The following is a 15,307-nucleotide window of genomic DNA, read 5'->3' as shown; positions in this document are numbered from 1 at the left end:
CATTGTTGCTTGAATGTCTTGGACTGTATAAAAAGCTGAGAAGAAAACCATTAAAGTCTGTGTTGTTCCAGCAGTAAGCTTGTCTCATATGTGGCTTTCTGGGCGACCCCAGGGATATTCCTCCTCGTGGAATATTGGGGTGATTTTCGTTATGGGAAGAAGGGAACGTTGACGGGGATATCATTGTAATACCGTCACAATTGGTTGGCAGCAGTGGGATTTTCCCTTCTATTCCCCTTTACACCCGGATTCCAAGCAGACACTGGAAGAACTACTGGAAGTTCGTGGAAGGATTGCTAGCAACAAAACCAAGCGGGTCATCATAGCACAATCAATGGAGATAGACCAGGAGGACGGGATTGCAGCAACGCCAGCAGTACAAGAGATGGAGACACCAGTGATTCAGGAGGAGGAATCGCCAGCCAACAAGCTAATGAGAGAGAAGCTAGCATGGTTCGGCCCGAACCCAACGACGGATGTGGTGCTGAAAGTGATGGACCTGTTAGCGAAGGAGGCTAAAGAAATAAGAGACGCCGAACTACAGGAGGATAAACAAATAAGAGACGCAGAGCTACAGTTAAAACTGGCAGCAGTCCAACAAGCAGCCGCACATTCTCCAAACAGTGAGTACAGCACAGCAGACACAAGGAAGATTCCGTTTAGCGCTTTTAAAGCTTTTGATGAAAAGGACTGTGAAATTGATAACTACCTGGCAGATTTTGAGCGACAATGTAACCTGCACCGAATAGCTAGAAGAGAGTGGGTCGCAATATTGTCAGGCAAACTGTCAGGCAAAGCTTCTGATGCTTTCCGGACCGTGCCAGATCAGGATATCCATAGCTACGCCCGGGTTAAAGAAGTGCTCCTGGCTCGTTATGCAGTAACCCCAGAGTCCCACCGACAGAAGTTCAGGGACTCACGCAAAACCACGAAAGACTCGTACGCGTAATGGGCATGCCAGTTGTCCCGGTCGGCCTCTAACTGGGCTAACAGCAGCCAGGCCACCACCGCAAAGGACATTTTGCAACTAATGCTCCTGGAGCAATTTTACAATCACATCCAGACGGACGTCAAAGACTGGGTGAGAGATCGCAGGCCCATGACTCTACCAGAGGCCGCTAAGTTGGCGGATGAATATGCGGATACTCGCAAGACGAACCAGGTCACACCACAGGAACAACCTCCACGACCAACGGCGCCCTCACACCCACCAACCGCTAGATACCAACCTCCTAACAGACCGGTGACATCTAGCCCTCGCTATCCACGCCAGGAGGACAACGAACAACGCTGCTTCCGGTGCAAACAGCTGGGTCACTTCAAGCAGAATTGCCCCATGAACGACAACACCATGTCAAATTGGTCTCAACCTGGGTACCGCCCACCAGCAGCAGCCCATTGTGTAGACTCGGCTTGGGATCTCCAGGAGCTGGGTCCGGAAGAACCATTGGACACCACCATTTACGAAGTCCTCACGGTACAATCTGGTATTACGGACAACAGGGAACACCATTGTCAGCTGGTCATGGGCGACAGCCATGAGCCGGAGGGGCCCTGGAGGGAGCTGGGCAGGAAGAGGCACCGCCGGCCACCCTCCAAGAAGAAGAGGTCCTGGAAGCCGTATAACAAGCTGACCTGGGAGGAGAAGAAGCGACTGGAGGAGAGGGAGTCGCAGCGGGCGTCCCAGATGCGGGCCGAGATGTTCGCCAAGGGCCCACCGGTGGCCCCTTACACCACCACCCAGTTCCTGATGATTAAGGACCACGTGGAGAGCCTGCAGGACATGAGCAAGCAGGAGCTGATCCGTGAGTACATAGAGCTGGAGGAGTGCATAAGCCGCATGGAGGAGGAGAACGACCACCTGAGGTCACAGCAGGCTGACCCCCCCAGGCTCCATGAACTGGAGATGGAGCTGGAGAAGCTCAAAGAGGAGAACTGGCGGCTGCGGAGGGAGCAGAGGGTGGCTGACCCTATGGGGCACTGATCCCCCCCCCCCGGACTCTGAGCACCAGTGCTACAGCATTTCAACAAATATAACTTTCTTTTTATGAATCTCCTGTGATTGTCACTTCAGAGCCATAACCTGCCCCCTCCCATAGCGGGACACCTAGATGGCGGCGCACAGACCCATTCGCCGTCTTCACACTGACTTCTGGTGACTCTGCAGATCGCACAAAGACTTGGACTGACCGGCGTGTGATCTGACGACCCGGTGACATACCTAAGTCGGAAGCAGTTGCCAAGGGAGGTCAGTTACGCCAAACAGAGTTAACCTCGGACTGAAAGCTCTGAACCCGTCAACCCTACTGGACCAGGGAAGGTCCAACTGGGTTTGCCGGAGCAGGGAGAAAAGGGGGGGCCATTGTGAAGGACTTTTTACCTATGTGCTTCAGTCTAATGCTCCCTGCTAACTTAATGCTGTGGGTTAGAGGTAACAGGTGTTCATGTGTGATTCATCTCTCTGTGAACACTGTTCATATGTTAAATAAGGCTAGCTTTTGAAAGGCCTTTAATTGTGTGATAACCCTGTCTAAAAACCTAGTGATTCTCAGAGGTGTTAATAGGTGTCAAACTGGAAGCAGACGAAACGTCTGCTTAGGAAACTCAAGTGTGTGAAGGTGGTTTGTTGTTTAAGGAATGTGCAGTGATTAGACATGATAATTGTCGGTCGGTGCCGACCTGTCTAGAATGTTTTAGTAATTAGCCTAAGTGTGTGATTAGGGGGGGGGGGTTGAGATTTAATTGTTGCTTGAATGTCTTGGACTGTATAAAAAGCTGAGAAGAAAACCATTAAAGTCTGTGTTGTTCCAGCAGTAAGCTTGTCTCATGTGTGGCTTTCTGGGCGACCCCAGGGATATTCCTCCTCGTGGAATATTGGGGTGATTTTCGTTATGGGAAGAAGGGAACGTTGACGGGGATATCATTGTAATACCGTCACATGTACCTTTTCCCAAAAATTGTGTTTAAAAAGACCACTGCACATAAAAAAATTGCAACGACCGCCATTTTATTCTCTAGAGTCTTTGTTAAAAAAAAAAAAAAAAAACACATATATAAATGTTTGTGGGTCCCAAGTAATTTTCCAGCAGAAAATACAGCCTTTTAACTTGTAAGCAACAAGTGTCAAAAATGCCTAGTCTTTAAATGGGTAAACTGACCTCATTTGCAGACCAAAGTTCATTCATTTGAGCTAAAAGAACTAAAATTATACAATGTTTTCTTTTATCTCTCAGTGCTGAGGAAGGTTGATAAACAGAAGTAAAAACAATCCTGCTGCTCCAGGTGAACCGGCAATGATGGTTTCGGCAATCCAGCTATGCACGGGGGTGCCTTGTTATTGCTGCAGAGTACAAATATGAAGAAAGATGATTAGACGGCTGCAAACCCATATGATGCAGATAAAAGCTTCTTTATGCAAAAAAACATCAATAAAAACAGGCACATTAGCAGGAAAAAAAAAAAAAAAAGTTGGACGCATTTTGACAAACCACGTATTTAACAAAGTGTCAACCTTTTTTCCCCCCTGCCAATATGCCTGTTTTTACAGATTTTTTTTTTAATAAAGCTGCTTTTATCTGCATCATATGGGTGTGCAGCCGTCCAATCTTCTTTCGTCAAGGTTAATAAACATTTGCCTGATTGTTTTTTTTTTTTTTTGACAGCTGTGAGTGAGCAGAGAACTGCTCTGCACTTGTTACATGAATGGTGAAAATGCCGGCTTAAGATTGTGAGGGGGTTGAATCGAGATCACGATTAATTGTACAGCTCTAGTGGACACCCAGAAGAAGCATGGCATAAAGGTTTAAAATTGGTTTAGTGCCGAATTCCAAACCCGACTTGTGACCAAAAAGGCCTAAACCAGCATTAGCCCCAATGAAACAGAGCCCCTTTTCTGCCAATGGGCAGAGACTAAAATCTAGTGGTGTTGCCAGGGGATAATGTTCCATCCACAATGTATTTGCACCTCCGATGTGCAAACTCCTTAGGGGTTCTTCAGGGACAAGCCCCCACCAGCAGGTGCAGTAAATCTCTATACCTGTAACTTAATGTGTTGTACCCCAGGTCCCAAGTGATTACCCATCACAAAGTTCAGTGTCAAAACACATATTATAGGCCGTCTTTGAATTTTCTCAGTAAAGTTTGGGTACGTCTCTGAAGGCAATGTGGAGGATCAACTGAACTAAAGACCAAGATGAGCACCTTCTGGTTTTGTAGCAACCAAAGAAAATTCCAAAATCTTAATTGAAAATCAAGTATCTCAGGAGAATGTACGTCTGTTCGTCTAGGACACAAACTAAGGCAGGCTGGGAGTGCAAGGGGTTAATACTGGGGTGTCCTTACAGCTTTGTTTTGCCAGCGGCTAATCCCCTGAAGGCAGCACCATAACCCAACGCACCTCATTACCATATACTGTGTTCCGCAATTTAGAATTAAGGCCCCCGTCACACAGCTGTGCTGATCAAGTCTGCCTGTCATGCAAACCCGAATTAGAAGGTCCATGTATCCCTATGGTCAGGAGGTTGTAAACAGACTTGTGTCCATTTACACCTGCCTACATCAGGGTCCAATTAATAATTATATAAAAAATTAAATAAAAAATATAAAAAGAAGGGAATCTGTCCTTTTCCATTTTGGTGGAAGTGTCATCCGCCTATTCTGCTACGATCAGCAGGGGATCTATAAGCTGATCCCCTGCTGAGGAGTAGAGAACCCACCATGTGAAAGGGCCTTAGAGATGTTTAATACAAGGATAAAATACTTAAAAGGGCAAGTTAACTTTTACAGAAAAATCTGTATGTGAACTTACACAGGCCCTCCTCCCCATCCCACAGACCTGGAGTCCAGCGAGCACCCGCACTGACACACCGCAGTTCAATCTCCTAAACGTACATCGTAGAGGTACATATAGGAGGCATTCCAATTGGTCGGCGCCAACCATTCAGAACCCGTGTAGCTCGGCTTGTCACCACAGGCAAAGACGAGAGATAGCCGATGGGATTTCGAATCCACGGACAGGAAAAGCAGCTATACGATCTGTCAGAACGGGCAATTGACGGACTCCAGGTCAGCGGGACCAGGTGCGAGGGGGTCCAGAGTACGTTAACCTTAGATTTTGTGTAAAGGTGAACTTGCACTTTAAGGTTTAAGTAAACTTTATAATTTATTAAAATATTCACCTATGACAATGTGTATTGTTAAATATAAGCGGCGTGAAAAAAAATAAGCATAAGATTATAATATTTGAATAGTGAAACATGCCGGGACAAAGCACTATGAGTTCCATCTCAAGGAAGAAAAGGTGCCATTACGTCACCTGTCAAAAAACATGCACAGGCATGGCGGTGCCCATGAATAATTTAAAGCGGTTGTAAATCGCAGCTGTTGTGTATTAAAATAAAAAAAAAATAAAAAACTTCAAATTAATGGCATATTGTGCTAGTATGCATCGCATACTAGCACATTGTGAAATACTCACCTTGGAATGAAGCCCTCCAGCACTGTACTATCACTGCTGAGAGGGCTGACATCTTTCCCTGGTCTTTCTTCTGGGTCCGCATGCACCGGCTATGCGATTGGCTGGAGCCGCAATGACGCCATTCACCGGATGCATGCGCCCTCAGTTTCAACACAAAGCGTTGAAGGTCCAGCAAGGCATGCCAAACCTTCAGAGCGCATGCTACAGTGACATAACTGGCTGCATGCAGGCTGAATATCTCCTAAATGGTGCACGTTTAGGAGATATTAAATTCTACCTACAGGGAACCCTCGATATTGGCGTAACTAAGTAAAAATGGCCAAGAGGGGTTTACTACCACTTTAAAGGAAAAATGCCAGACAATACAAAATAAAGAACAATTATCTATAAAAAAAAATAACCCAAAACTTTTAATCCAGAAGACTGCATGCCTTTCATATAAAGACTTCACAGAAAAAATGATTTGTCCTAACCAACTCATGTGGTGTAGTGCCCATTAGGCTGCATTCACACCTGAGCGTTTTGTCGCCTGAAGCGCGACGCACCAAAACGCTAGAGGGGAAAAAATACATTATTCTCTATGGAGATGGTTCACATCTCCACTACAAAAACGCCTGACGCCTGAAGCCCAAACAAGTTCTGGACCCTTTTTTGTCGCTCGAATTTGGGCGCTTTACATTGGTGACCCTAGACCTGAAAAAAAAATTGCGGTAAAAAACGCAGAGACCCCTCCTATAGAACAGGAACATAACCCACAAGTCAAGATTTAGGAAGCAGTATCCGTCCATGGACGAAGAAAGAAATCCAATTTTCTTTTTCATAAATCATGGGACACAGAGTTATGCTAATATTTATTACCTGCTGGGACGTCCAAGAGCAATAGCCTTGAGGGGAGGGAAACACCCTGCCAAAAAATAGCAATTGTGAACGTATGACCTGAAGACCAGGTGGCAGCCTTACAAATCTGAGCCACAGATACCTGATGGCGAAAAGACCAGGAGGTTCCTACACCCCTAGTAGAATGAGCTCTCACCCTAAAGGGAGCGGCTTTAGGTTTCAGACCGTAGGTCTGAATGATCAATTGACGAACCCCTTTTTGGGTCCTTTTGGTAAAACAAAAAAAGGAGTCTGTTTCTCGGATCTCCCCAGATCTAGACAAATAAACCTAGACTGCCCGGACAACATCCAAAGAATGCAGTCTCTCTTCCGCTGAACGAGGCGGAGAGAAATTGTCAAGCTTTTGTATCCAGCATGTTTTAAACCGATCTTGTTTATATTATCTTTTATTAGAATCATGTACCTCTTATCTAATATATACATCTTTGTGTATCTTGGCATTTATTCCTAAAACAATGAGAAGTTAAGAGGCGTTATACCCATAATCCTTCCCTATGGATATGTGTCATTAATGCTTTTATGTTTGTATATAGATGAAATATGGCGATATGTATTATTGTTCAAATTTGACACCTCAAGGAATCTTCTCTCCTTCCAATGAGGCTCAGGTACCATCCATTTTGGCCGACAGCTCTTTTGAATGGATCCCAATGAAGTCCACAATTCTAAATAGAACCATACAGACCTCCAAGTATGCTTCAAGATCATGTGCATCACATCAGGGACCACCACCTTACAGACACTGAAAAAAAAACCTGAGGTCCTTCCTGTGTAGGAGGGGTTATATAGGGGAGGACTTCCTGTTTGACCATTAAGGAGTGTTTATTCACCTATAGGTGGTGTATAACGCATATAGTCATTATTACGATTGCTCTGTGTCCCGTGATGAACGATAAAGACATCCAGTTAAAAAAAATCAGCGTATTTATATCCTGCACTCCCATGCATTTCTGTGTCTGGTTTATAATGTTAAACTCCAGATCATACATCTGAGATATGGGCTGTTTGAATTCAAAACTCAGCATAGAATTCAACTGCCATGAGATCCTGTTAGCAGAGGTATTGGTAGGCATACTTTTACCATTAATTTGATCATCAATGGCAACACAGCCCCCAACTAGTCCTGCCTAGCACACCTGATCTAAGGCAAAGGCCAATGCCCAATGGCAGTTAGGGTCTTGTGCATAGAGAGGATATGGCAGGATACTATAGTTGGACGATGGGTAGTTTGAGCTGAATTTCATAATGCACAAGACTAAACAATGTGAGCTAAAATGAATACAGAATGCAGCTTCTGTCAATGAGGACATTGCAGCTCTGTGTCTGTAATGCCTTCTCTGAGCATGCTTCCTTGTTGCAGAAAGCCTTCACAAAAAAGGCAAGCATGTCAAATTTATAACATAAGCACACAAGCACATTTTTTTGGTCAGAAATTCATTGTGTCGTCTAAAAGAAAAAATTATTGCTTTGCACCTTAGGCCGCAGTCACACCTGAGCGTAGCGTTTTCGGTCGTTTTTTCCCGGCGTTTTGTTGTGCGTATTAACACATATTCGTGTGTTTGTATACAGCGTTGTCTGACGTTTTTGAACTTCTGCGTTTTTTATTTTAGCCAATAGGAAAAATGCTCATCTTTTTCATCAATTGTTGCTATGTTTGTAGATTTTTGTTGTCTTCTTCCTGGGTGAATATTCACAGAACAGATTAAAGCGACAAAACGCCCGTAGAAACGCTCGTTGTCGCGCTAGACGCTTGAATCAAGCGTTTCCATGGGAATACAAACGTTCAAAAACGCCCAAATCAGCCCGATTCGCGCAACAAAAAAAAAAGGGTCCAGAACTTGTTTGAGCTTCAGGCGTTTTGGAGTGGAGGAGATGTGAACCATCTCCATTGAGAATAATGTATTTTTTCCCCTCTAGCGTTTTGGCGCTTCATGCGACAAAACGCTGAGGTGTGAATGCGGCCTAATTGCTATAAAATAGATATTTGAATTTGCAAACAGGCAGTGCTGTGTCCGCGGTACAGAATATAAATGGCAAGTGCAGTAACATTTAGCAGATGAAGCCTTAAATTAAAAGAAATTCTTACCTACAGCAGAGAGCAGGCACATAATTAGGAGAATTAGCACACACCAAAAAACATCTGTGTTCATTTGTCTCTCAAGTTTACTACGTTTATAGCGAGGTCCGTTGTTGTTCAACAAAGCTTTAGTTTCATGACCTTTAAATTTACATTAAGAAAAGAAAAAAAAAATTATCCATGAAGATGAAATGCCCATATAATTCTTCTGTTATGTGGATCTAGGGCTAAAAATATAGCTTATAGGCTAAACATAGAAAATTAAAGGTTAATTAAGGCTAACCTGCCATAAAGAAAAGATATGTTGGCTCCTTCTCCTTAAAAGGAGAAACGTGGGCTAGAAAGAAAACATACATACAATGCTGCAGCTGTCCCCCTGGCTTAAAGGCCAAGAACTGAGCGATCACATGACCGCTGATCGCTGTTCTCAGTATTCACTGATCAGAGAGCGGTGACTAAGCCACTGCCCAACCAGCGCTCACTGTAGGGTTGTGGAGGGGGTGGGAGTACCTGGCTCAGGCTCTCAGTGGCACATTAGAGGTATGGCTATCTGCCAGGCAAGCTTTCGAGTGGATAATGACATTGTTAGGATGCCTGCAGAGCTTGGAGCAGTTCTGTGATGTTTTAGCCCGCTGTCAGCTAAATATTGGTCACAGGAGTGCAGAAATAAGTGTACTCCTGTGACCGAGAATAGAATAGAATATATATATATATATATATATATATATATATATATATATATATATATATATATATATATATATATATATATATATATATATATATATATATATATATATATTTTTTATATTTATATATATTTATTTTAAGTTTTGCAGTCAGTTATAAAGTATGTAGCAGTGTTTAATGTCATTTTGCAAAAGCCTCTCAATATTGCTTGTAATGAGTTTGTCCTGCTTTTTTTTTTTTTTTACACCCTGCCAGCACAGCGCCCCAGTGTGAAAGCACTCAGGCTTTCACACTGGGATTGCAGCCGAGGCTTTTTTCAGGCGCTATTTTTTTTAGCACTAAAGAGCCTGAAAAACACCTCCAGTGTGAAAGGGGTCTAAAAGACACTGGGCAGGGCTGACAACACAGTTCACAAAAAGCTGTGCACTGCCAACCCATCACAGGACAGCCAATTGCATTTCTGTCAGATCATGGGTATTTTCCTCTACCGTGCGTTTTGCAGCCCATTCATTTAAATGCAATCAGTTTGAGCCATTGCCAGCAAACGCACTGCACTTGTGATCTGCAATTTGGGTGCCGTTGAAGTATTGGCACCCACGGCAGATAAAAAAGGCAGTCCATTTTGAATGCATTCAGGAAAATGCACAAGGAACACGGCTTTCCCACATAATGTGCTGGTGTGAAGCGGCCCCAAGCCCTGTGCCCCATTCAAGAGACTCCCTTTCTTTTCCTCTCCTGATATCTTAAGAGGGAGAATGTATTAAAAAGAGTACATAAAAACTTTCAGCCTTTTAAGTCCCAGAGACAATCACCAGAACAAGTGGAAAGTAAATCTACTCATTCAAAAAAGGGGAACAGACTGCAATAAAAACCTGCTGGAAATTTTAACTCCTTCCCACTCTATCCAAAACCAAAAAAAACTTCTATGCTTTAACCTGCATCTACATGGACAATTTGAGTCCAACACGAGAGCTCAAATTCATTTTTTTATTTTTGTTTTCGAAAGTGGCATACATTAGTATGAATCAGTACCTGCGTAGACAACAATGCCAGAGACAAACTCGGTGTTCCTCAGAGTGCATCCACGCAACAGGAGATTCTCTTTGTGAAGACCAGATTTCTTTCCATTTTTATGAACCCTAGAATATAAAAAAGTAGGGTATGCCATAAAGTCATCATCTCAAGAATCTCATCATAAAATATAACAAACTAGTAGCTATAGTTTTTCAATCCTACATCTGGTACAAGTCTTGCAAGACATTGATGATTTAACAGTTGCATCCAGTCACAATGTTTAGTAAAAAGCACTATAATCTGCTAAAATCAGCTCTTTCAAGTGCCATAGCATTGGTAGCATCAGGAGAAATGTCACTTTGCTTGACGCTGCATGCACGTCCTTTTCCAACTGCCCTGTATTTATAGAGCAGTGTACGTTTAGTTTACATTTTACAATATATTTTTCAGAATGAAAACAGATCTGAAAAAAAATAAAAAATAAAGTGAGAGAGAGAGCACCAAGTGCCATTAATACAGGCGCATAATTCCACACTCTTTAACAGCCTTTCCTCTGCACATCTAGGCGATTTCTACCACTGCTTATTGCGTCATACCACAATATATCCAGCCATGTAAACAGGCTGAAACTTTTTCTCCAGCAGTGGTGAAATTTCATTAGGATGTATGGTGAAAAGATAAACTGATAATGCAGGCATTACAGTGGTTTCATATACATCTACATCTGCTGACACTAGGTCAGAGGCAGCAGTGTCTTAGATTTCACACTGCAGATATGTCAATGTGCCTACAGCATCATAGTTTTATCTCAGGAAGGGCACCTCTATTTTTCTGGGGGAATTTCAGACAGAGTTATTTAATAGGTTTTAGATGTTCCTTAAACGTAGCAAATCTGTTTTTGGAGTTTAGGTCTACCAACTTCTTTATCCGAAACCAGTGTTACTTTTTTTTTTTTTTTAATTAGCGAGGCCCTTTGCTGGAATTCACAAATTGTCCTTTTAAATCTCCAGCACCAAATAAAAACTGATTGATGGGTTGACTCCCTAATATTAATTGATATTTACACTGCAGTGTATATGCCAGCTGGAAAGAAAGATATTAAATTCCTCAGATGATACCAATTAATTTGTTTTGTTGTTGACCATTTGATACTTTGTTTAGCAGAGGCATCCAGAGTGCAAACATCTTTACACCACTCAAAAAGCAATGTTTTAAGAAACATTTTGCCTTAGGAAAGTTTTAATAACCAACGAGAAGCATTCTAATGATTTGCATTTATCAAAGATGCTCTACGATTTAGGGCTCCTGGCAAAGGGATCTCTTTTTTGAGCCCATTTCCCAGAGCACACCCCCATCTGTTGGTCTGTGCCCAAAGGGTGTAGGAAAGGGAACAATCCAGTTGATGCAAGTCATATGTGCAATTACAAAAAGCAAACAATCCGAAGTCTCTGGAATTCACATTCCAGTGCAGTGTTCCAATGGAAAGAGCCGTTTGTGATAAACCATTGCTCTGCTTTCTGAGGTGTGGAAATAAAAATTCAGGCCAGAGGTGGCATTCACATGTCCGTATTTTAGCCTCACTTTCCTAAGTGTTAAAGCTCAAGTTTAGTTCATTTTTTTTTTTTTTTAAATCAGCAAAAGGGACGGTACTTGCATTGAATGAGAAGTACACCTTGTGCTGGTGGCTGCTTTGTCCCTGGAACAGTTCATACCTCTGACCCACCCCTACCAATAACGCTTCAGCGGTGATCTTCCAGTGATGTGGGGGTTAAAACGAGACAATGGACCTGTGACGAGCACTCATCAAAAATGTTGAGGCTTTTCACCCCCAAGCCGGCCCCCCCCCCCCCCCCCCAAAAAAAAAAAAAAAAAAAAAAAAAAAAAAAAAAAAAACACACCACACACACACACACACACACACACACACACACACACCTTCATCCATCCTCCTATCCTCCAGTAGCACAGCTTCTATGATGTACAGGAGACACCTCTCATTCAAGGCAAGTTATTGCAGCCTTTACTTTAACTCAAACCTGTGCAAAGCCTTGCCATGCATTGTTCTGTGCTGTAATGTATGTGTGTTGATTTAGCACAAAGGGGTGACACTGCAATGTGCCAACATACGCATGGTGCATTGTCATGCTTTGTATTAATGTAATGCATGCATGTGAAGCTGGCCTTTACCAGAAAACTGCCTTAGCGCTTTGACCAAAGTTGAATAATTGCAATAGGTGTAGGCCATTTACACACCCCAACTAAAAAAAGACTCCCAGAGATCACATCCTGTCTTCTATTGATATACGACTTTGCAACGCGACTCCAAGCTCTTCTGGTTCATATTCGATCATCACAGATCAGAGCTGCTACATCAGGGGAGAGAAAGCGCATGTGAGAGGGTTTGAATCAGAGAAAGAGCTCACTCCAGTGACAATGGAGGTGAACTGTAAGAGCTAGGACTCTTAGCAATGTCCAAGCAAGGAAGGAATGATGCAAACTCAAGTTTTACAGTTTGGCTTCAGGTAAATGGCCTGCACCTTTAGCAAGGAAAATATTCAACTATGGTCAAAGCTGGACAGTTTGTCTTCATCTACAGCACCCCCTTTCAGACATACAGTATCTCACAAAAGTGAGTACACCCCTCACATGTTTGTAAATATATCTTTTCATGTGACAACACTAAAGAAATGAAGTATTGCTACAATGTAATGTAGTGAGTGTACAGTTTGTATAACCTGCTGTCCCCTCAAAGTTAGGCCCTTTTCACATTGGGGCGTTTTTCATGCGGCACAGCGCTAAAAATAGCGCTGCTATACCGCATGAAAAATAATGCCCTGTAGTCTTCAATGTGAAAGCCCGAAGGCTTTCACACTGAAGCGGTGCGCTAGCACGAACGCTCCAAAAGTCCTGCTAGCCGCATCTTTACCGCGGTATAGGAGTGGTGTGTTCACCGCTCCTTCCCATTGAAATCAATGGGAAAGCGCGGTAATACCTCGGTATTAACCCTTTTTCGGCCGCTAGCGGTGGTTAAATGTTTGTTTTTTGTAATCCCATACTTTTAAAATCCAATTCAAAGAACTTCACGAAGGATAACCTTACTCTTCATGCGCGGTCAAATGTTAATACAAAAGAGAATGAGCATTTACATGTAGAGTACAAGCATACTGCCACACACTTCCATGAATGTCTAGACACACATCCTCTTGCTTTCTAGACATGGAAATACGTTGGGAGTTTTTTTTAAACATGCACCTGCAAAAGTTTGTGTGTGACCTCAAAACACCACATTACTACACTGCATTCACAAAGAGCAACACACCATGGGTAACTGCAGGTCCTGGTTTCTAGGTAGGATTTAGTGTGTTGGGGAAACTGCAGTAACGTTTTCATCCAGATGAAACTAGTTCGATAAAAAAAACGTTGTATGCATCAAACATAAGAAGCTGTGATAAAAGCCTAGCCAAGAGGGTATTCAGAGTCTAAATGAGTCAGTAGGTCTTGGAGACTGGGCATCTTTAGCCAAGATGTGTGTCTGTGCAACTGCCTTCAACAAAGGAAAACAGTGCAGCAGAGAAGGCAAGATAATTACAGTGCAAACACAGTTGGTATGGAATGAGTTAAATCTGGAATTCTTCTTCCAAGTCTTTCAAAATTGTCTTTATATTCGAAAACAGATACAGTCAGGTGTACAACATAGCAATACGATACTTACATGTAACCACGAAACCTGCTTAAATCGTTATTTGGCTTCTCACATTCAATAACACTTCTGAATTTCAAAGGCTCAAACTCTGATTCCTTTAAGAGAAAGAAGAGAAAAGAAAAAAAGTTAACACAAGTATTTGTAATTCTGTTTCACTCACTTCATGTGAAAATAAGACAGCACAATTGTCACAGCACAACTTGTTTTTATTTTTTTTCAAAGATTAACTGAACAAACACCTAGAAGCAGATTGGTTTCTATGCACAGCTTCACTTTCCAGTTTTAGCAAGTCAACCCACAATGTGTCCGAGAGGAAGGAGAGCTGGATGCTAATCGCAGCCATTGTTTAGACGTCCGATTGGTTAGAATTACATGGTACTAAGGCTACTTTGATTGGTGCTGTTCACCCGATCCGATGACGGATGGAAAAGTAGGTTTTTCCTCCGTCACACTTTGGCAGATCGGAGCGGGTCGGATGTCAGCGGACAAGTCATCGCTGACATCTGCGGCTCCATATAGGAGCATGGAGCTCCTGGCAGGCAGACCTGAACGGGCCGCCAGTGTGAAAGAGCACTAAATCAGCCTTTCAACCAGGGTGCCTTCAGGTGTGCCCTTGGCAAAATGCCTAGAAAATGCCCAAGCCTGCCTATTAGTTACATGAAGCTACAGGTCTTCATTGTACACCATTACATCCTGCTAGCTCCAGTGTCCTGACAACCAATGACATCATCAGGTTGATAAGGAGGTCATCGGGCACCTGCCCAACATCTTTGTTTGTCACGCATCTTCCCCTCTCCAATACTGGGGACACATTACCTGAGTGAGGGGGAGAAACTGAGGGAGAAGAGAAAAATTGGAATACTAAATCAGTACCCGTGTGCAATGGTGTATTTGCTTTGGAAGAATAAATCGCTTCTAATGTTCAGTGTCATACGAATGTGGATGCTGCTGCATTATATAAAATTTGTTTTGTTTTTTAAAGTTGGTGAGAGATTGTGCAGAATTAAGGGTGTCTTGACAGGAAAAAGGTTGAGAAACACTGGTGTAAGGCCTGGCTCACACTTATGATTTTTTTAGTGCATATTCAGTTTTGCAGAAACACGTTACAATCCATTTAACATGGTTTTCTATGGATGTAGTTCACATCTGTGCATTTTATGGAACGGGCCAGGTTTTTTTGGGGGGGTTTTTGGTTCCACAGACTTCAATTGTTTAAAGATGTGTATTGAAAAAAGCGAACTGCACAAGTGTGAATCAGGCCTAAAATGATGGTCCCAATTGCAGCAATTTTGCTTGCATGCTTTTATTGGCGTTATTACCAGGCCCCACCATCTAAACAGTCACCAATAAAAAGGTTCTGTCACATTATGAACAGAACGCTTGGTTGAAAGAAAAAAACAAAAAAACACACACACACACACACACACACACATATATATATTTTGCGTCA

General features: G+C 42.8%; 1 protein-coding gene across 1 annotated transcript in view; it reads right to left on the bottom strand.

The window, feature by feature from the left end:
• ATP10A (ATPase phospholipid transporting 10A (putative)) overlaps positions 1-15,307 on the bottom strand; it is a 181,637-nt gene that overhangs the window by 84,207 nt on the left and 82,123 nt on the right. The window contains exons 3-5 of the mRNA XM_040336320.1: positions 13,867-13,952; positions 10,173-10,279; positions 8,460-8,591 (exon numbers count right to left, since the gene is read on the bottom strand). Coding sequence (XP_040192254.1) covers positions 8,460-8,591; positions 10,173-10,279; positions 13,867-13,952 — 325 coding nt within the window. The remainder of the gene's footprint in view (positions 1-8,459; positions 8,592-10,172; positions 10,280-13,866; positions 13,953-15,307) is intronic.

The sequence above is a fragment of the Rana temporaria genome, chromosome 2, assembly GCF_905171775.1.
Source record: "Rana temporaria chromosome 2, aRanTem1.1, whole genome shotgun sequence".
NCBI lineage: Eukaryota > Metazoa > Chordata > Amphibia > Anura > Ranidae > Rana > Rana temporaria.
This window is presented reverse-complemented; position numbering and strand designations above follow the sequence as displayed.